The 21,725-nt window shown below is 52.9% G+C and overlaps 2 protein-coding genes across 6 annotated transcripts in view; both read right to left on the bottom strand.

The window, feature by feature from the left end:
• Window positions 1–742: 742 nt before the first annotated feature.
• MFNG (MFNG O-fucosylpeptide 3-beta-N-acetylglucosaminyltransferase) lies at window positions 743–15,130 on the bottom strand. Of its 4 annotated transcripts, none has more exons than XM_066258827.1 (8): window positions 14,626–15,130; window positions 9,563–9,611; window positions 9,076–9,178; window positions 8,427–8,688; window positions 5,826–5,911; window positions 5,409–5,574; window positions 3,235–3,320; window positions 743–1,622 (listed from the first exon to the last, which is right to left on the bottom strand). In XM_066258827.1, the coding sequence occupies exons 1-8, from the start codon at window positions 14,878–14,880 to the stop codon at window positions 1,562–1,564; spliced, it is 1,068 nt and encodes a 355-aa protein (XP_066114924.1). In that variant the 5' UTR covers window positions 14,881–15,130; the 3' UTR covers window positions 743–1,561. The 4 variants fall into 4 exon arrangements, with proteins under 4 accessions (XP_066114924.1, XP_066114916.1, XP_066114934.1 ...); XM_066258819.1 differs by having other exon boundaries at window positions 743–1,654; window positions 14,626–15,129; XM_066258837.1 differs by having other exon boundaries at window positions 743–1,654; window positions 8,535–8,688; window positions 14,626–15,125.
• Window positions 15,131–18,194: 3,064 nt separating this feature from the next.
• Window positions 18,195–21,725, bottom strand: part of CARD10 (caspase recruitment domain family member 10) — a 28,375-nt gene continuing 24,844 nt past the window's right edge. The window contains exons 18-21 of one of the 2 annotated variants that reach the window (XM_066258797.1): window positions 20,160–20,318; window positions 19,950–20,065; window positions 19,369–19,484; window positions 18,195–19,174 (exon numbers count right to left, since the gene is read on the bottom strand). In XM_066258797.1, the coding sequence (XP_066114894.1) occupies window positions 18,943–19,174; window positions 19,369–19,484; window positions 19,950–20,065; window positions 20,160–20,318 (623 nt within the window). In that variant the 3' untranslated portion in view covers window positions 18,195–18,942. The remainder of the gene's footprint in view (window positions 19,175–19,368; window positions 19,485–19,949; window positions 20,066–20,159; window positions 20,319–21,725) is intronic. The other variant, XM_066258807.1, reaches the window with a different exon arrangement.

The raw sequence follows: 21,725 nt of genomic DNA, 5'->3' as shown, positions 1-21,725 counted from the left end.
GCAAAACAAGGGCTGAGGCTCTGGTGCTCAGTGGTTCCAGAGAGAATTACATCAGAGACAAGGTCCTTCAAGGGATGGAGGGCGTGCTTACATTTATTCAGCTCCTACCTTGGCTGTCAAATCGCCCCTTTATCCAACACCAGGGGCTGAATCGCTCAGCTCCAAATCTCCGCTCTGCCTTTTCTGATTCTTGGCCACCCCCAACCCAGGCCCTGAGGGTAGAAAAGAGGAGGGCTAGCTCCCGCATACCCGCACCTCACGGCACACACATACTTACACATGTGTACACACACACACACATGTGTAACCGGGGCACAACCACATACACACACTGCACATAAGCCTTATGCACAAACATGTAGAGGGTACGTGCTACACACAAACCCTGTCACATCATGACTTGCACACAGGAACAGTAGTCACCGTTCACTGAGCCAAAGCCTTTCTCAAAGCCAGGCTCCAGCTGTGCCCTACAAACACCATCATTTCATCCAGACACCAACCATGAAGAAAGTATTGTTTTTCTTATCTATAAGAACAGAGACATCTGAGAAAACAAGCCCAGGAGACCCAGTGGATTCCCCAAAGTTTACACAGCCTGTGAGGGCATAGCAAGGATGTATAATTCAGGACCCAAATCAATACCACCATCACCACTGTGACAGACAGATCAAAGACCCCACCCCAGTCAGGAACATTTTAGCAATGTGTAACAAAAAACTAGACCAAGAATGGATTGAGTAGATAAGGGTTTAATTTTCTTACAGAACCAGATGCTAGACAAGACAGGTGTGGATGGTTGTCTTGACCTTTCCTTCATGGCAGCAAGGTGGCTGCCCCAGATCCAGACATCACACTCACATTCACAGCAGGAAGAGGGACTATGGGGCTGCAAAACTTTCCTCAGAATCCTCTCTATTGGCTTTGCTTAGTTCACACTAACAGACAGAGCTCTGACTCTAGGTAGAGCTGGGCACATAGTAGCTCCTAAGAGCAAGGGAAGCTGGGAAGTGAGCAAAAGAATTATCAATGGTTCATCATCTGATCTGGGCAGGCTGATCATCCCCAAAAAATGGGTCTGTTAGCAAGGGGTGGGGAGTACGGAGCTTGAACTGGTCAGCAACAATAGTATCTGCCACAGACCCTGCATTCTGCCACATTTCCACCTGGGTCCCCTTGGTGGTTATGAATCCAGGAGTGGGTGGCCCAGTGCTTGACCCCAGGGGAATGACTGAGACACCAGAGCTGGGGGTGAGGACCACACTCCATCCAGGGGCCTATGTAATTCTCTGAGGGTTAGGACTCCTGAGCCCCAGCCCAGCTCATTGGCCCCTACCCTATTCAAATCAGCCACCCAAGGCCCATGGGAACCCAGCCCCGGGGACCTCCCTGTCCTTCACCTGGTCCCCAGGTTGTCCAATCCACCGCCCAGGAGCCTGGATGCCTTCACCACTAGTCACCATCCAATGTGCAGCTTGCCCACCATTCAGAGGCCCTGCCAGGGATGACCCCTGCCCAGGGCACTTGCCATGGGAGGTGAGGGACAACCAGGGGCCTCAGCTCAGTAGTTGCTCAGCAGTTCAAGGTTCATCGGGCCACCAGCTGTGGGCACCAGGGTGTATCTGAATAAAGGAGACAATGTAGGGAGCGAAACCTATGGAGAGACCAGAAACGGACAAAAGGGTCACCCCACTCCTACCCTCACCCCCACAGGCTCCTAGGGTAGCACATGCCACAAAGACAGTTTGGAGTAGGGTTTCTCTACCTTGGCACTATTAACACTGGGGCCCGCTATGTCTTCGTTGTGGGCTGTCTGGTCTGCTGTGGAATGTTCGGCAGCACCCCTGGACTCTACCCATTAGATGCCAGTAGCACCTCTCTAAGTTGTAACATTCAAAAATGTCTCAGACATTGCCAAATGTCCTCAGAGGGCAAAATGGCCTCTGGCTGAGAACCACTGGTTTAGAGAGACTTCAAAGGCCAGAGGAGCCATTAAAGATACCTCAGCTGAGACTGGATCATCTAACCCTACATATCAGCGTCCCAGTTTTTTCCCACCCCGTTAGGCCGAAACTCACAGGTACTAGGATCTTCAGGCTTAGAGAATCAACATTAATACTTAAACCTCTGGGCAGTATAACCATAGTTTGTACACCTCCACTGATGGGGAATTCATCCCATTAGAAGGCAGCTCCAATGCCCCAGATGGGGGCCTGCCGGGTAGATCCCGGTTGGGGCACACGCAGGAGTCTGTCTCTGCCTCCCCACCTCTCACTTAATTAAAAAAGAAAGAAAAAAATAAGAAGGCAGCTCCCTGGCCCCACTACCCTCAGAAGAGTTTGAGCCTTCTGCCCCCAGACACACAGCTCTGCAGAACTTCAGAGCCAAGAGTCCTTGTTCCCCCAATGGTTACACACTGCAGATAAATCCCAAGTCCAGACACAAAGCAGTGGGAGAAGGGAGAGTCCCCGCCCCCTCCCCAAGGTCCTTGTTCCCCCAATGGTTACACACTGCAGATAAATCCCAAGTCCAGACACAAAGCCTTGGGAGAAGGGAGAGTCCCCGCCACCTTCCCAAGTGAATTTGATGCCACCCTCCTCTCTTCTACCACATTCCAGTCACACTGGCTTCCTTTACTTCCTTGAGCAGGTCTTGTTCCACAGTGTGTCACAGGCTGTGCTCTAAGCTGCTCTGCAGTGGTCAGGGGCTGAGCTGAACAGCCCATAACCAACCTGTGGTCAGTTTGGGGCAGAACTGGAAGGTGCCCTGGTGATACCTTAGCAACCATTCCAACCTTCTACCCACCGAAAAGAACCATTGAAGAATATCAAGGAAACAAAGAGCCTACAAAAGATCAAATAAAAAATTCCCCATTGGCGTCTGAAGGCCATCCATTAAAGCAGCTCCTTTGCTCAGGGGGAACATTTCAGTTTTCAAGGGGCTCCTGAAGAGTCCCAGAGGATCAGGGCTGGGAGAGCCCTTCAGATCCACAACACCCAGCCTCCTTGTGTTACAAAATGGGGAGATTATGACCCAGAGAGGGCAAGGTACTTGCCCTAGATCACACAGCAAGCCAGTGATAGAGCAGGCACTAAAATCCATGCCTTTCACTCCCAGCTCGTGCTGTCAGCCCCAGAGTTGCTCCCACATCCCTCCTTCATTGCTCCCCCGCCTTTGGGTGACTAGGCTCAGCCCCTATTCCTCCCATTCTACAGGTTCAGGCCCCAGACCCACCTGGAGGGGTCCTCCTTGGGGGAGAAGGGGCCCTGTAGTTTAATGACGTTGAGCTTTCCCTCAAAGACACCATAGCTGAGGGTGACCTGGGCAGGGAGAAACAGAGAAGAGAGAAGGATGGAGGGGTATTCCACTGGGGACCTCACAAGGGGACAGAACTGGGGGAATCAGGAAGGTACACAAGGCATTTTGAGGGCTCAGAAAGCCTGCCTTTGCACCTGAACCCCCATTAGCAGTGGGCACTTCACTGAGGAGCCCACCCCATTCCCCAAGTACTTTAAGCTTCTAGACCACCTTTGGGCCCAACTCCCATTTGTGCCCCCAACAGTCCAGCTTACCTGGAAGGCTACAGTGGTACCCTCATCTACAGATCAGGAAACTGAGGCTCAAGAGGAAGGGACCTTTCCAGTAAGGTGTGTGCGTGGGTGGAGGTTTCCCAAAGGCCCTGGCAGGTTTCTCTCCCCTACCCCAGAGTCTCAGGGACTCCATCAGCAAAGGACATGGGATAATGACCCCAGTCAAAAGGCTGTCAAGGACAGTGGTTACAGATTTATACTTAGGAGCCACCCAACCAGGGTTCAAATCCCCCTCTGCCATGTACTAGTTGTGTACCATGGTTAGTTCCACTCTCTGGGCCTCAGTTTCTCCATCGGTAGAATGGAAATAACGTTAGTAACCATCTCATATGAATGTTGTGAGGAACCAGAGTTAAAGATAAAGCCACCTATGTGGTTCCTGGCAGAGAGGCTGCTCTGGGAACCCCGGCAGAGTGCCTTGGTTTTGCTTGCCCAAAATCTGTCTCCCCTTTCCTGGCTTCAGGCTCTGAGGTCCTAAAGGGCCCAAAACCACAGTCCAGTTCCGGGCCTAGCTGATGTCCACTAGCTCTAGGCTCTGGAGACAGGTTACGTGACCCAAGCGAGTCATCTGACAGCGAGGCCAGCCTTGGGATCTGGTGGAGAAGACACTCTTCTCTTCGGGGTGAGAGAAACCATGGTTCTGCCATCCTGTCAGCAAAGAGGGCAAGCCTGCCAGAGAATGAGGCCAGCAGGGGGGAAGGCAGATGAAAAAGGGAACAGAAGCCAAGCACCCAGACCCAGCCAGACCTAGCAAGGCAAGCCAAGCCCACAGCTTCTCACATGCATGGGCCCATAAATGTCCTTTCTTTATCCAGTTCGTGTGGCTTTCCTATCACTTGCAGCCAAAAGGATTCTGACTGGCACTGTTGGATGGCAGATCCCAGAGGCCTCCCACCCAGGACCACCCACAGGGCTGAAAACCGACAGGCTGGAGAAGGGCATCTGCGAGGCAGTACCAGTGGGGCCTCAGCAGTCATTATCTCCCTGAGCTTGACATTATGCTTGAGTGTCCTCACCACACACCCCGTGCTTCCCAGTCACATCTGGATTAGAAAGGGAAGCAATGAGCAGTGGACAGGTAAACCTTGATGAGAAATGGGCTGCTGGCAGGCCAAGTTGGAAAGGGCAGGTCTGGCCCCTTTGGAGGGTGGTAGGGAAGATGGAAGGTTGAAGAAAGGAGAGAGGGAGGTAGTGGGTTGGGAACAAGGCTATCTGACCTGAAGACAAGCTTCATTTTGTCTGTGCAGGACCTTCCAGCCAGCACAGGGGACCAGATCAAAAAATTTTACCATCACAGCCATTGAGGTTTGAAGGTGGAGAGTCACTGTATTAAGGTGACCAATTGGCACCCTTTAGGGAGGACAGTCCTTCTTTTGTAAGTTCCATCCTCCCTCGAAAAGTGTCCTCCTACATGTCCTCCTTTTTGATATTGGAAGACTAATCTGTAAATGTCCGTATTCGATCGATGCAGTCGATCCATTGCGTGTGATGTGACGTATTTGTATCTAAATGAGTATTTTTTTCTTACAATTATTATTAAAAATTAATAGCCACGTAAGCATAATGACAATATAAAATATTACAAATGTTTTTATTATGCATTTATCATATTATAGTGTATTATTGTTGCAATAAATAAAATGTCTCTTTTATTTATGATATTGTTTTCTTCAATTTATTTTTGTCCTCCTTTTCATTGTAAAAAAGTTGGTCACCTTAACTGTATGCCCTTAAGGGGGTCCTTTGCTACCCTGGGCCCTGAGTTCTCTGTTGACAGGGGAAAGCCCAAGCACAAACATCCCCCTTAGGCCAGCTCACCTGCTCCAGGAGCTGGGAGGCCCCCAGCAGCTGCAGGGTCTCCAGGTGGGAGTGGAAGAGGGGGCTGGGCTGCAGGTGGCCACCCAGCTTGCATTCAATTATGTAGCCCACAGTACAGTCATCAGGTAGCCGGATGAGCGCAGATGTGTCCACGAAGCGGGGGCCGCTGAGGGATAGAGCTGCACCGTGGCCGCCTGCCTGGACCCTCAATACCTAGATCCCTCCCTGCCTCCCAGAAGGCCCTACACTGAGACCAGCTGGCAGAGTAGAGCACAGCTCTAGCCTCTGCCTTCTGCATACTGTGTGACTTCCCAAGTTCTCCCTTAAGTCCTTCTTGCTGCAACGTCCCCATACACACACTAGGCTCTACCTGCTCTCAGTACTCCTGCCCCCACCCACCTAAGGATCTCTGCTTACCTGGCCCACGGGGCCATCTTCAAAGCCAGTTTGCGGTTGATGCAGAAGCCAGCACCTCCCGTTGCAAACCAGAACTGTACCAGCCTCTAGGGGGAGAGGAAGGGAGAACCAAAGTGCAGACTGAGCCTGGGGTAAGGATGGGTAGGGGCAGATGGATAAAACTGCCAGGCTACCCCTCACCCCCAGTGAACATGGCTCCAAAGCTTTTCATTTCATACTTCCCAAGAGTCCTGCTACAGCCTAACATGATTATGCCCATTTTATAGATAAGGAAACCGAGGCCCAAAGTCACATGGCTAATTAAGAGTGACAAGGACTAGACCCCAATCTGGCTAGGTTCTGGTTAAAGAAGGCATGTGTGCTATGTCTGCCCTGCACACCTGACCCCTTTCCTTGGAGAAATGTCTCTACCTTATCCCATCTGGTGTGTTTTTTTTTTGTTTTTTTTTTACAGAGACAGAGAGTGAGTCAGAGAGAGGGATAGACAGGGACAGACAGACAGGAACGGAGAGAGATGAGAAGCATCAATTATTAGTTTTTCATTGCGCGTTGCAACACCTTAGTTGTTCATTGATTGCTTTATCATATGTGCCTTGACTGCGGGCCTTCAGCAGACCGAGTAGCCCCTTGCTAGAGCCAGCGACCTTGGGTCCAAGCTAGTGAGCTTTTGCTCAAACCAGATGAGCTCGCGCTCAAGCTGGCGACCTCGGGGTCTCGAACCTGGGTCCTCTGCATTCCAGTCCGATGCTCTATCCACTGCGCCACCGCCTGGTCAGGTCTATACCACTTTCTGCTCCCACTCAACATCATGAAGGCCTCTTCTAGCTCCTCTGGGAGGACCCATGAATTCACCCATGAATTTCTCTAAGACTTTTGAAAAACTCAGTGTTTTGAGAAACACTGTGCCCTTTAAATTCATTGTGACCCATCTCTAGGTCACACAAGTTCCCTAAGGTTAGCTTTTCCCAAGTACACCGTTGTTGCTTCATTGATGCACCTTGCATTGGGCTGCATTTCCCATCATGCAACAACAGTAAAGGCCCTCTGCAGGCAGTTGGGTTCTGGGTTCTCTGCATCCTCCACACACTCTCTGGGCCTGATTTGTTACCTGTGAGTGCAATTATTGGCTCTAAGTTCTGAAATCTGATGGTTCCCCTGGCCCGGAGGCATCCTCCTCCTAAAATCTTCTAAGAGCTTACTTCTGGAAACATGGCCCTCTTAGATAGAGATCAGGGCTCAACAAGGCAGAATGAACGGTTTCTTAAGGACCTAACACACAGGAGGTGCCCAATAAATGCTTGCTTAATGGATTAATGAGTGCATGGCTTGTACTCCAGATAATTATAGTAACAACAGCAGTAACAATGTAACTGCCTAACCCTGCTAAGGGCTATGCCACAGATGAGGTGACCGAGGTGCACAGAAATGAAGTCACTGGCCTGAGGTCCCAGAGCTGGTACTAACCCCAAGCCAGAGTCCTTGCCCTCTTTGCTGTCCCATCCTAGGGGACCCCAGGGTCTGAGCAGGCTGGGACACTTTGGGACAGAGTTCTGGCATCCCACTGGTGGCGTGTGTGCCAAGAAGGGCATTCATGCACATTGCAGGGGAGTGGAAGGAGGCCGGCCCTGATGTGCCCAGCTAAACCTGCACAAGAACAGGACTCGGAGAGGAGAAAACTGAGGCACAGAGAGGTGAAGTGACTTTGGTCAAGGTCACAAAGCCAAGGGCTGGTGTGTGAACTCAGGGCTGGTGTGTGAACCCAGCAGAGCTCTCGACCTATAAGATCAGGGGTGAGGCGGTGTGGGAGCCTGGGGAGCCCCTCAGCTCACCTGAAATCGACTCACATACACACACCCTGGGGCCCAGGAGGATTTAATTAGGACTCAGAGGCTCATTAGCTGCTGATAATTAAGGTTTTGTGTTTCCTGCTCTCTTGGTTTCCCTAATGAAGCAGATGGTGACCTGGGGAGGGAGACATCCCCACTGTGGGCCCAGCTCCTGCTGCAGGCACTGTCACTCGCCTTTTCCTGGGGCCAAGGGAGCCCTAAAGGCCTGGACCCACCGAAACCGAAAGCCTGGGGACAGGTGGGGAAACTACATAACATACTTGTACTAAGAAATTCTTTGTCCATCTGAAAGTCAAATTTAACAGGTATCCTGGGTTTTGTTTATTTGTTTTCTAAATCTGGCAACCCTAATCCATGTCCAGGTCTGGAGTGAAAGCTGGTGTTCGGACCCTGTTGTGCCAGGTGTCAACTCTTTGGTTGTCAATTAGTAAAGTCTGGGGGGTGGGGGGGGTCGCCTAGGCCCTAGGGGAAAGGAGTGCTCAGGGGCATGAGGTCAGGGCAAAGGGCCAGCTGGACCAGCTATAGTCAGCATTGTAATAATCTGTACAACTACACTACACTCCAGGTGTCTAGGAGCCCTGCTGTGGAGTCAGGAAGCCTCAGCTCATCCCTGCACACTGTGTGACCAGGACGAGCCATGGCTCCTCAATGACCAAGGCCCTACTATATGATAGTCTCTCTGCCTTACTGGCATTATCTCAGCCTCCCCATTCCACAGAGGAGAAGACTGAGGATCTGAAACCCAGAAACTCACCCAGTCCTCCACAGCCCGGCCCCTGGCCTGGCCCCACCCCGAGTCCGGACGGCCAAGGCTGGGCCCTGGCCAGTGGCCAACGCCCAGAGGTGTCAGGGAGGGACAGACCGTACGATTGTGGGGCTGCGGCTCAGAAGCGTGGATGGGCCGGTTCAGGCTGGGCCGGCCTACGTAGACATCGAGGGTCTGTGGGAAGGCTTTGAGCAGCTTCAGCAGTGCCCTTGCGTTCACATAGTTGTCATCATCCACGTGACAGAACCACCTGTGCGGATGGAAGGGGGACAATGAGCTAGGAGGAGGCTTCCCAAAAGGTGCCAGCTACTGTGCCCCCATCATCAATGAACAGTTACAGGGTGGTTCACATTTAAGATAATTTCTGTGCCAGGCAGCATCTTGTATAAGCTCTTGAAGAAGGTGTGCCCATTTAACTAGTAGGGATTCAGACTCAGAAAGGTTAAGACATCTGTCCAGGTCATGCAGCCAATAAATGACAGGATTTGGACCAGTCTGCCCGAAGACAGGCCACAGAGGCCTGACATGATGTAACTCACAGACCCAGACAATTTTACTTTTTTGACACAACACCCCATTCAGGAACTGGCCTGAGGCAAAGATCACACCTATCCCCCAGGCACCCAGAGGCACTCACCTTAGCCCACTGGTCAAGAAGGCATCAAACTCAGCAGCCATCTTGCAGGACAGGGCTGGGTGGCTGTGCTCTGCAGAGCAGTTGGTGACCACAAGGTGGGGCCCTGGAGAAGTAAGGACATTTCAAAGCCACCCAGCCCCCCACACACACACACACAGCTCTGCACACATTCTGTGACAATGCAGAGCAGGGCCTCAGAGGGACTGGAGCAGTCCCCCCACTCCCATTTTACACATGGGGAAACTGGGGTCGGGGAGGGCGGAGCTGCCCAGGGCCGCATTGCTGATGGACAGGAAGCTGTACTGGGACCCTGGGACCCTGGGTCTTGTCCAGCACAGCCCCTCCCCACACTCACACCCATTTCCAGGGAAAAAGCCTGCTCTCCTCCTGGGCAAAGGGAAATCCCCACATGGCTAGACTAGGCAGACCTGTGTCTTGGGGACTCCCAGGCCAAGGGACAGCCACCCCACCCAGGCCAGGCAGTTACCCAGTCTCTCCTGGAGGCCTTCATCCAAGCTGTCAGTGAAAACAAATGTCTGGAAAGAAGAAAGAGGAGGCAGGACTGGGCTCAGCCAAGGCCATGCATGGGGTTGGAAGAGCCTACAGCCCACCATGGCCACGCCCCTGACCATCTACCCATCCAAGTAGATACACACAGCAGACACCTGTCCTCCTTCAGTGACAGACACACACTCCTCTCAGTCACACGCTCCCTTAGGACAACATGACTTTCTTAGCTATCCCGCCACACACACAACACACACACAAACACACACTGTGAGGGTTAAAAAAATATTAATACTTTTCCCCACCTTGTAAATTCTTCTAGCTGGGCTAATAACCAAATTATCAGAGATAGAATAACAGGAGGAAATCAAAGTTCCAAAGCATGCCCATGGGGAGTCCAGAGAAGCACGAAAGTTCCAAATATAGTGAGGCTACATTGGGTGTCTAAGACAATCTGGACAAAGGAGGAAGCGAGGGATGGGGTCTTAGATTACAGAAGTGAGAATGGGCGGTTTTCAGGTAGTTGAGCAAGAGCAGAACATACAGGCAGGAAAATACTTGTTCACAATGAGACACAGGGGGTATCTAGCTAACAGGCTTGGAGTCTCCTTGCTCAGGTGAAGTTGTTAAGGTGAGTAAGCCTAGGTTCCCTTCTGAAAGCAGAAAAGGGGGGAGTGTCTTAATGAACAGATTAAAATCAGTATCCCAAAGAGCAGCTTCAGGGTGGCAATACTTTTGTTCCCTTGACAACCCTGCTCTTGTAGACACAGCAACCCATCCGTCTCATTTACACTCAGTCCCCTTACAGACCAGCACCCACAGGGACACTCTCAGTCACACACCCTTGGCAGAATCACACCCTCTCCCATCATACAAACACACACACAGAGTTCTGCTTGGCTCCTTCACAACCACATATGCACAACTCTAAACACTGTCAGGAGACAAACTCCTTTGTCAGGAGACAAAGGCCCACATGTGAGGACACTGTACCACTGAGGGGGACAGCCACAACTTTTATAGCAGGGGCCCCTACACATCTCAGAAATATTCTGTTATGTCCCAGTCCAGCTCTCCCAGATTGGACAGGCACACCACCAGGACACTCCTGGTCCCTGATGGCCTCACTAAACATGGACACGGGTACTGTAATCTGTCCCCCTCCCAGATGGAAAAACTGAGGTTAAGTGACTGACCGAGGCTGTGCCATTGGCAAGTGCCCAGCTGGGATTCAAATCCGCGGCCTGGCACACTCCCTTGCTCTCAAATCCCACCGTAGCCATGACTACCTCTTGAAAGGCACCTCAGACTTGGAGCCTCACACTCCGAGCTCTCCCAGTCCTATACTTTCTCTCAGCCTCCCCATCTTCCCGGGACCAACACCTTGGGGCTGCCGTGCCTCCTTTCTCTCACACACCCCCATCCAGTCTGTCAGCAAATTCTGCCCACCCAACCTTTAAATGACCCAGAATGCAACCTCTCCCCGCCAGACTCTACTGGCCATGCTGTGGTCCAGCCCACCCTGGTCACCTCCTGCCTGCTTTGCAGCAGTCACCTTTTCCCTGGGCTCCCTGTTTTGTCCTGACCCAAACCCCAAGTCTGTTTTCAACACAACCCCTGAGGGAGCCAGTAAAATAAGTTAGGCCTTTCTCCCCCTGATCCCTGGCAAACTTTTGCCACCAAACAGCCACCAGATAGTGGAACTCTCTGGAGTTTGGAGCATGAGCCAAATGGGCCAGGGAGTTTGTTGACGGGCGAGTAAGGCAGAATGAAAGTGTGGGGGGGGAGCACAGCAGGACCTGGGGGCTGGGCAGGGTGCATGGGAATTCTGAGGTTGGCAAAGGGCAGTGGGCAGTTTCCTCTGAGCAAGGGTTGCATTTGATTTGTTTAAAGAAGAGGGGACCCTGACAATAGTTAAAACCTTGCAGGAAAACAAAGGCACAGGCAGCCTACTGGGGGGAGGGGAAGGGGCGCTGAAGGGCCATCTGCTACAGAGGGGAGGTGTGGGACTGCGCTGTTCCCCCCACCCCTCCCACCCCAGCCCTGGAGGGGACTGTGGGGAAGAGAAAGGCTCTTCTTGGATCACAAAACATGCCTCCCCCAGCCCACCCTCTCTGCCTGGGACAAAAGCCAACACACGAACCACAGCCCACTGCCACAAAGGCCCACCTGCCACCAGGCCACGCTTAACCAGCTGGGGCGGTGCCCAGCCCTGGAGTTAACCAGCTCAAGCCCTCTCCTGATGGCAGAGCTGAGAGAGGCCCCAAGAGCCTCCTGTCCTATACAGATGGGGAAACTGAGGGCTGACAGGGGGAGGCCTTGGCCAAGGTCACAGGGACAGATGAGCCAAAGAGGGGAGACAAAGGGGGCCCAGATATGGTGGCAAAAGTGAGTCTCCCTGTCTCCCCTCCTCTTCCTCTGTTTGAGCATCCTTCCTTTTTTCAACTCTGCCTTAAAAGACAAGAGTCTAGCCTCTGCCCTTGAACTGGGGGCGAGAGCAGTGTTCAACTGAGTGTATTCTCATGCCTCTGCTTAACTGTGCTGTGTCCTCCCCTGAGAAATGGCAATATCAATAGTGTTGGCCAGGGACACTCCCCTGACCCCTTCAGTTCTGTCTGGTCATAAATTCAAATGATATACATCAGATTAACAAGAGAAAATCCCATTTTAATACCTACAGAAGGGAATACACATAAGTGTGAAATTCCAAAAATAGTGAGACTTCTGGACTAAGAAGGGGGAGGCAGGCAATTCACAGGTAGATGAGAAGGAGCAAACATTTGGTAAACAAATCCTTGCAGGGCTATCCAGAAATACTGGGACACAAAGGGGAGTCTGGCGAGCAGGTTTGTTCTTGAATCCTCCTTAACTGTCATGCTTAATTCAGATATGCTGAGGTTCCCTTCCTGAAGCAGGTTTTTCTGTCCGGATCTCTCTTTTTTTTTTTCCTTTGGAAAAATTTTTCAGTATTTTTTGTTTGTTTGTTTTAAGATTTTATTTATTCATTTTAGAGAGGGGAGAGAGAGAGAGAGAGAGAGAGAGAAGGGGGAGGAGCAGGAAGCATCAACTCCCATATGTGTCTTGACCAGGCAAGCCCAGGGTTTCAAACATTAACCTCAGCGTTTTAGGTTGATGCTCTATCCACTGCACCACCACAGGTCAGGCTCTGTCTGAATCTCTTTAGGTAGGAAAGACACAGATAAAAACCTCTTCCTGAGTTTGTTGGGCTTTAATTGTTTTCAACTCAACACAATCTGCATGCCAGGGTGACACATTCTGGGGAGACTAGAATGCTCCTCCAACCCCCATACCAGCGACCCCTGGGGATGTTGTGAGGGATAAGTAGAATGATACCTCTGACCCTCAGCCCTTAGATGCTGGGCAGCTGGCAGCTTCTCCCTCTGGCTGCCTGGTTGGCATCAGGGATTGAATTCGGGACACAGAGGAGTTGGCTGCTTGCTGCTCCTCTGCTGGCCTGATCCTGCCAGGTCCAGCCACCCAGGTTGAAGGCCCAAGGACCCTTTTCCATAGCCCAGTGTGACCAGATAGCTCTGGGATTCCTGGGTCTCAGCAGAGAAGGCAGGGCCCCAGGAGGGAGGTGGGGGCTGGGTCCCCCTGGGCTCTGTCCCCTCAGGCCTTCAGGGTAATGCTCAGGAAACTATTCCTCCTCTCTGGCCTCAGTTTCCTTGTCCGGGGCAAAGGCACCACCATGGTGATCAAGATAAAACAGGAAAGGGCCTCAGACCACGTGAGGTCACACTCCCGGGTACACACAGACGTAGCGCCATAAACAGGAAGGTCTGTGGGGAGGGCCAGGCTCAGCGACTTCCGTAAGTAGAACCAGAATCTCCCCCCAGAGGAGAAGCTGTGAGGTGTGTCCCAGGGCAGAGCCAGGGTGCTGGGGTCCCAGCAGGAAAAGCACTAATCCAGAGTACTAGGACATCAGGGTCAGGCTATTGGGGTGGGGTGCCCTCCCCAGGAGGCTCTAACCTCTTCTAGGCACCACCTCCCCCCATCCTTGGTCTCCAGGAGTCCCCAAGTCCCTCTGAAGGCTCAGTCACTTCCTTCCCTGAGTCACCTGCCAAAATAGGGACAGAGAGAGAGAGAGAGAGAGATAGAGTGTGTGTGTGTGTGTGTGTAAGTCTGCCCCTCCATCACCCCACAGATATGGTTCCCAGCACCCCCTAGTCACCAACTTTGCTGGAGGAGGGCTCTGGAAGTGGGAAGGGGAAAAGCCAGAGGAACTCAGCTTGTCAGAGCTGCCTCTGGGGAAAGACAAGCCACAAGCTCCTGTCACCCACGGGCCTCTTGTCATAGCATGTCTAGTACTGACATTTTGGCTCCATGCATGTGCGTATGCATGTGCGTGCGCATAACTGATCCCACATGCTGAGCAGACCCCTACCCTGCCCCCTGCCCACTGCTGCCTCAGCCACCACAGCTACAGCACATACCGTTCCTTCCTCCCTCGGAAACTGCCCCACAGGATATGAGCACAGGAGGTGAGGTGGCATTCCTCTTGGCACACCCTGGGAGTCCTGGGGGCAGGGGCTGTTAGGAATTCTGAAAGGAAGCCCCCACTCAGGCCCTCTCCCTGACAGGCCCCACCTGGACAGTCCCTCCTCAGGGGCTCAGCTCCTGTTCTCACATCACCCAGGACCTGGGCTGGGGGCAACCTCACCAGGCTCATGTCAGGACCCCTTAGAGGCCTCTGCCCTAGCTGCCCAGTGACCACCATTGCCCCCAATGCCAGGCAGGGCCAGGTTGGGCAAGAAGAGTCAGGGAATAGAGGAATCCCCAGGAGTGCCCCAGAAGCCTGGGGCATGAGCCCAGCCTGCCCCTAAAAGAGACAGAGCAGTGGGTCTAAGGGGCAGTTGGCTCCAAGGCCAGAGAGGGGCATAACCAGGATTGCAGAAGACCAGGGTCCTGGGAGGAAGGGGGAGTAGACAGTTTCTCCCTCAAGGATCTCAGGGACCCTAACCCAGTAGAAAGGCCCCTCAGGCCAGGGGCCAATCCTAGGGCCCACAGTCACCAGCTTGTCACCTGTTTCCTGGTCCTGGAGACCCACGTGTCGAGCAGCAGCTCCAGGCGAGAGCGGTGGAAGGCACGGGTGGTCTTGACTGCTATGAAGACATCCCGCAGCTGCAGCTCAGGGGGCCGTGCGCTTGGTGAGCTCAGCCTGGGGGGCTCCTGCACACTTTTCGGGGACAGGTTCAAGCGGTACCGAAGGGAGAGGAGCCCCACGCACAGAAGAGTGAGGAAGGCTCCTGCCAGGCCCCGGAGAAGCCGGTACCGCATTGGCCCTGGGACCCCAGACAGCTCAGCCCCCAAACCCCAACTGGACAAGGAGGGGAGGCTGGTCAGGCAGGGGTCCCGGCAAAGGCAAAAGTCTGGCAGGCATCAAGGAAAGGCAAGAAGGGGAGAGGTGGGAATTGGTGCTTTGGCCCCAGAGGCCGAGCCATAGCAGACCCGCCGCCTCCACCAGCCCTCCACCTGCTCTGGCCGCACTCCCGCTCCAGGCAGCTCTAGGCCTCCGGGCCCCGCCCCTCCCTCCAGAGCAGCCCAAGAGGCGGGGCCAGCCCATTGGGAGCCCCGGAGGTGGCTGAAAGAGGCAGTTGAAGGGACAGCCCCATCCCTGCCAGCTGCGGCAATGTGAGTGGGGGCAACAACAAACCCTCCATGCCCGGATGGAAGGGAGGAGCCCTCTGGCCTTCCCACTCCCCAGAGACTGTCAGCGTAGGTTATTCTACACCCATCATTTTATAGTGTCCTGATATCAGCCTCCCAGCTTTTACTCACACTGCTCCTCCTCCTGAAGGCTCTCACCCATCCCCTGCCATCCTCATCCATGTTCCCTCCCCCAGGCTTAATTCTATTTCGACTTTAAGGCTCAGCTCAAGGGTTCCCTCCTCCGGGAAGCCTTCTCTGATGCCCCTCTCCCAACTTCAGGGCTCCCACAGTAGTTTGCTCAGTTTCTTTTGTCTTCACAACAGCACTAGGATTGTTATTCCCAGTTTATAGCTGAACACGTAAGGCACAGAATGATCTAAAATGATCCAGCAGCAATCCTGGCTAGTTAGTTCAGTTGGTTAGATATTAGCCCAATACGCCAAGGTTGCAGGTTTGAGCCCCAATCAGGGCACGTGTAAGAATCAACCAATGGATACAAAAATAAGTGGAACAACAAAAATCAATTCTCTCTCTCAAATCAATCTTTAAAAAGTTTTCTTAAAAATAAAATGATCAATTAATCAGCCACAGAGCCAAGTGGAACCAGGTCTCTAGCCCACAAAAGGCTCCCTAAGGGTGCGAGTCCCTAAGGGTGTGGTCTGTTGTACCCCATCTCCCTCAGCAGTTGCTATTGCTTCCTCTCTTCCCCCCAGGCCAGTGGACAGACAGAGGGCTTTCTCCTTCCATCACCTCTATCTAGTTTTGCACAAGGTCATTCACATTTCATCCTTCCTCTGCTAGAACCGTGCACTGGTTCCCATCTCCTTTTGAACAGAAGTCAAAGACCATACATCATCTTACAAGGCCTGTGAGTTGGCCCCTCATTACCTCCAACCCCACCTCCTACTACTTTCCCCTTGTCCCATCGACTCCAGACCCACGGGGTTTCTGGCCAATCTAGGCACTTACCCACTTCAGGACCTTTGCACATGCTATTTCTGCCTGGGCCTCTCTCCAGAGAGAGCTATACATCTTACTCCCTCACCTGCTTCAGGTCTTTATATAAATGTCATCCTCACCCTGAGGCCCCCCAGACAACTATTTAAATTGCAATCCCTTCTCACCACTGAGTTCCCAGGTCCCCCCAGCCTGTCTTTCCTAGGCCCCCTTTTCTACTGTTCTTTCCATAGCACTTTTTATCTCCCAACTTCATGTATAGTTTATTTATCTATTGTCTATCTTCCTTGTGATAATATCAGGGCAGAGATTTGATTTTTTTTTTTTTTTCACTGAATCCAGTGCCTAAAACAGTGCCTGGCACATAGTAAGAGTTCAACAAATATTTAAACACAACAAGGGCCATTATGGCTATGAATTGAACTGGCCCAACACTACATTAGGACTCTGGAGAGAGTATAAAGGAAAACCAACCCTCTGAATCGCCCTTGTGGGCCAGCCAGCCCCATGCCGGCCCCTCCAGAGCCCGTCTCTCGGAACACCATCACCGAGAGACAATCCCACGCTTCATGTCACACGGAAAGTGACTTCATTCTCTGAACTTTTATCATTTGTAAAATGAGAACAGAAATAAGACTTGGTAAACATTAATGGATTAGTGGGCTCCTCCACTCCATGGAAAGGCCACCTAATATGGGGCCAGGCAGACAGCTGAACCCCTGGGTTCCCATATCCTCATCCAGACTCATAGGTCCTTAATAGACCAAGGACTGAGCACACAGCAAGGAGGGGAGAGGTTCATTTGCCTAAATGAGAATGACCCAGTCTCCTCACCCAAGGAGTCCACAGTCATTCACAAAGACCTACCATCCAGCCACAAGGCAGGGTATGACATGGCCAAGGAAAAGTCCTCAGGGCTGAGAGAATCAAGCAGGCTTCATGGAGATAATGTCTGAGCCAGATCTCAAAGGACACTAAGAATTAGGCAGTCCCCAACCCTGGAACTTCCCAGTTTCATTTCCTACCACTGTCAGTGGTCAAACTCAATCTATTTTCTGCCTCTGAGCCTTTGCTCTTGAAGTTTCCTCTACCTCAGTGATCCCCAATCCCCAGGCCGCAGACCGGTACCGGTCCATGGGCCATTTGGTACCGGTCTGCAGAGAAAGAATAAATAACTTACATTATTTCGTTTTATTTATATTTAAGTCTGAACGATGTTTTATTTTTAAAAAATGACCAGATTCCCTCTGTTACATCCGTCTAAGACTCACTCTTGATGCTTGTCTCGGTCACGTGATATTTATCCTTCCTACCCTAAAAGCCGGTCCATGAAAATATTTTCTGACATTAAACCGGTCCGTGGCCCAAAAAAGGTTGGGGACCACTGCTCTACCTAATAACCTACTCCTCAAAAACCTCCCAGAGGGCTACCCAAATTCATTCCTATAACCAAGAACAGTCATAGGAGGACCTAGAGAGCACATAGGCACACGGGACCAATAATGCATCTTGAAGAATCTCAAACCCCAAGCTCAAGTGGCACCTCCTCCAGTGGGCCTGCCTGGATTTCTCCCACTGGAGGGGGCCGTCCTCTCTGGAGGAGCTCTAAGGGACCTGACTGAATGCTGAAAGTTTGCTCTTGGTCTCCTGGACTCAGCTGCCAGCCCCCTTGAGCCCAAGACCACACCCTGCTGGCCTCAATGTTTCCACTCCAGGGCACACTCCTTTGATGATCAGACAGAAGCAGGGCTAAGTGTGGGGGTGGCCCATCTGTGGGGCCCTCCTCCGGTCATTCGGGGGCAGGTAAGGTAATGCCAGCACAGATGGCGGGCGGCTCTGGGATGAGTCAGGAGCGAAATCTGACCCTCCCCAAGGGCAAGCAGGGGCCTGAAAGGTGGTATCAGCCTGAGCTGAGGGTGGGGACAAGTAGGGGGAGTTGAGGGGGGCCCCAGACCAGGGATGCAAGCAAGCAAAAGGCCAACAACTTCTATGACAAACTGTTTAATGTTCTATAATGTGCAGCTTCTGAGTGAGAAAGGCCCATTAAAAATCTATGAGCCGTACATTCCAGTGATGGAGCAGCCAGGCTCCTCCCTACCTGTGCCTCTAAGAGGGGGCAGGGCAGGGAGCAGGTGCTGTGAGAACATGGTCCTGGGTGTGCTCACAGGGCACCCACGCGTGTTAGTGCCCAAGTGTCATGGGGGTGAGAGATGTGACATTTACACAGGAGAGAGAACCACGGACACATGCGTGACTAGAAGACACAAGGGGCACAAGTGACAGTGGAGCCACAATGCCCACGTGTGGAGGTATACACAGAAATGTGAGCTGGACAGTAGAACTCACAAAGGGCGGGCTCAGGGCTCCTGTGAGCAGGCAGGCCGAGCCTTGTATGCTCAGGAGCCCACCCCATGAGAACTTGTGTGTAGAAAACTGTACACAGGACTGAGAACTCAGACGCTCTGACATAAGTGATGGCAGAGGATCACAGACCCACGAGTGGGGACACAGACCCGGGGCTCACAGGAAGGCCCAGAGCAGCAAGTATGGGGCGAGCGGGTGGCAGCTCCGCCCAAGGGCTCCAGCAGGATCACTTGGTGAAGAGCCCAGAGGTGAGCCCAAGGGCCTGAAGAGGCTCAGCACAGGGAGGACCCAGCTCAGCCACAGATACCAGGGTCCCCGCTGGTGGTTTCTGAAGTGCATGAGGAAGCCACAGGCATCAGAAGGGGTCCCTCAGGCCTCGCTGCTGCTGTAGCCTCTGCCGCTGCCACACTCCACCCACACGAGGCGGGCCTGCTCCTGCAGGATTCGGCCACGCACAACCTTGGCCAGCTCCTCCGAGTGGCCCCACGTGTGGGCAGGCACCTGCACCCAGGAGCAGGGCAGCCCCCAAAGCAGCTGCTCCAAGCTGCGGCACTGCCGAAGCAGCTCCGAGTCCCGCGAGCCAGGCCGGCCCAGCAGACCCCTGCCAAGAGATAAGAGTGGGCAGTGGGCACAGTGGGCAGCAGAGATGGACAGAGAGAGACAGACAAAGATATAGAGTTAGAGAGAAAGGATGAACAGATAGAGGAAGACAAAAAGAGAGAGAGATGGCGAAGGAAGATGGAGAAGAGACAGAGGCATCCACAGAAATGAGGAGGTTCTGGGGTCCTGCCTCACCTGACTTCCCGGACATTCTTCTCGGTCACCTCCACGTGGATGACAATGGGGTAGATCTCATTCTGGACCAGTTCCCGCACGCCCCGCGTGCCCAGCTCCAACAAGCAGTGCTTCTTCTCAGGGGTCAAGGTTACATTTTACTCCGAGCCCAGAGACACTAACCTCCCTGCCCCCCCATCCCACACTGAGCCCCCTAACACAAGCCCCTGCTTCCTCATCCAGAGGACCTTGGCAGTGAGGGGAGAACCAGAAGGAAAGGCAGGAGACCTGGGGAAGTAAGTCACTGGACCACAGCCTCCCCATCTATAGGATGGAGCTAACTGCCCCCACCCCACCCCATCCCACCCACACACAGAGTCACAGCCAGCTCCCGGGGAGTGGAGAGTCTCAGGACAAGGAGACATATCAGCCAACACCTTGAGCGTGACCCACACAAGGTCCACTGCCCTAGCCCACCCATTCATGGGTGAGGAAGGAACTTCGTCACAAAAGGGAAGGGACTTGCCCAGAGCAGCACAGGCCTGCACTCAGACTCTGGCTCTTGGGCCCCCTCAAAAGGTAGCCCCCACCCCAGCACCTACCTTCCCAAAAGACTCCTGGATGGCACGAATCCTGCTGCCCAGCCCAAGGATAGCAGGCCGAGCCTTGGGAGCTCCAGGTGCTGAGGGTGCACACTGTTCCTCCCCAGACAGGCTTTCTGCAGAGCAGGGAGAAGCCAGAGCAAAGGGCCAGTGGGCCTGGCTGCCCCAGGCTGCCACCCTGCCCTCCCCTCTCAAGACACAAAGGCTCACCTGCTGGGCACACTTGGAAGTCCAGCCGGGAGTTGGGCAGATCTAGCAGATTGCGGATGAGCCGAGGTGCCAGGCACTCAGGCAAGAGCACCACAGGCCGCAGGGAGGGCACCAGCAGCGGCCGCACCAGGCTGTACGGTTTGAGGCTCCATTCTGGCTCTGTGGCAGGGGAGACGTGCAGAAGAGATGAGGGTACAGGCAGGACCCCATCTCCTCTTTCCTAGGGCAGCCAGCCCTCAATACCTGAAACCCCATCACCTCTTCTCAAGCCCTGTCTCCTCCCTAGGAACAGTTGCAGTAGGCTCCTTACTGTTCTGTCTCTCTCTCGCCCCCTACAGGCTATTTTCTAATCAGCAGCCAGAAAAAGGTTAAAATTTTTTTTTTTATTAATTATTTAGAGCAGGGGTCCCCAAACTATGGCCCACGGGCCGCATGCGGCCCCCTGAGGCCATTTATCTGGCCCCCATCGCACTTCCGGAAGGGGCACCTACTTCATTGGTGGTCAGTGAGAGGAGCATAGTTCCCATTGAAATACTGGTCAGTTTGTTGATTTAAATTTACTTGTTCTTTATTTTAAATATTGTATTTGTTCCCGTTTTGTTTTTTACTTTAAAATAAGATATGTAAAAAAATAAAATAAGATGTGCAGTGTGCATAGGGATTTGTTCATAGTTTTTTTTATAGTCCAGCCCTCCAACCGTCTGAGGGACAGTGAACTGGCCCCCTGTGCAAAAAGTTTGGGGACCCCTGATTTAGAGAGACAGAGAAACACGGACTTGCTGCTCCACCATTCATGCATTCATTGGTCGATTTGCCTGCACCACAACAGGGATCGAACCCAGCACAACCCTGGCATGTCAGGACATTTGTCCAACCGAGTCATCTTGCCAGGACTAGAGAGAAGTTTTAAAACTAAAATCAGATCTTGTAACTCCTCTGCTTCCGATATACCAGTGACATCTTTTACGTGGTGACCAGCTCTGTCAGAGCCTGACAGCAGCAAGCCTCGTGCCCCATCACAGACTCTACTCCTGTCATAGGAGGGCAGACCTCCCGTCAGCTGCCTCCAATCACAGGGCCTCCCATGCCCTGGGGAGGCTGCAGCCCCACCCTGGCACCCAGTTCCCCTCCACCGCAAGTGTCACACTTTGCAATTATGTCCACTAGTGGACATCTGCCTCCCTCTCTGCCCAAAAGGCAGTAAGCTCCAAAGGGATGAGGGACCACTGTGTCCTCTGGACCAAGCACAGAGCATGACAGAGCTGGTACTTGATACCCATTTGTTGTACTCAATGTCCTTCAAACACACCATGCACAGCCATGCCGCTGTGCCTTTGCTCAAGCTGTGCCTTCAACCTGGAACAAACTCTTCTTCATCTTTGAAAGCCCCAGTTCACACAGTCTCCCTTGCAGGATATCTTCTCTCACCACCTCCTCCTCCTTGCCCTTCAGAATTGCTACCCCCTCATCTGAGCTCTCCTAGTCCCTTATCCCTGATGTGACCCAAAGCCTCACCCTACTGCCTCCAGGAACCCATTCTGGGGTCCTCACAGTGCAGCTACACAT

Source organism: Saccopteryx bilineata, chromosome 1, assembly GCF_036850765.1.
Source record: "Saccopteryx bilineata isolate mSacBil1 chromosome 1, mSacBil1_pri_phased_curated, whole genome shotgun sequence".
NCBI lineage: Eukaryota > Metazoa > Chordata > Mammalia > Chiroptera > Emballonuridae > Saccopteryx > Saccopteryx bilineata.
The sequence above is the reverse complement of the archived record's forward strand: the minus strand, read 5'-3'. Positions and strand labels throughout refer to the sequence as shown.

What these genes read in the sequence shown, in the direction of transcription:
- MFNG (XM_066258819.1), bottom strand. Translation starts at nt 14,880, where the DNA reads ATGCGGTACCGGCTTCTCCGGGGCCTGGCAGGAGCCTTCCTCACTCTT. An exon ending in TTCTTGACCAGTGGGCTAAG is followed by an intron (nt 8,689 to 9,075) that starts GTGAGTGCCTCT and finishes CCATCCGCACAG; the next exon opens with GTGGTTCTGTCACGTGGATG. An exon ending in AAGATGGCCCCGTGGGCCAG is followed by an intron (nt 5,575 to 5,825) that starts GTAAGCAGAGAT and finishes TCTATCCCTCAG; the next exon opens with CGGCCCCCGCTTCGTGGACA.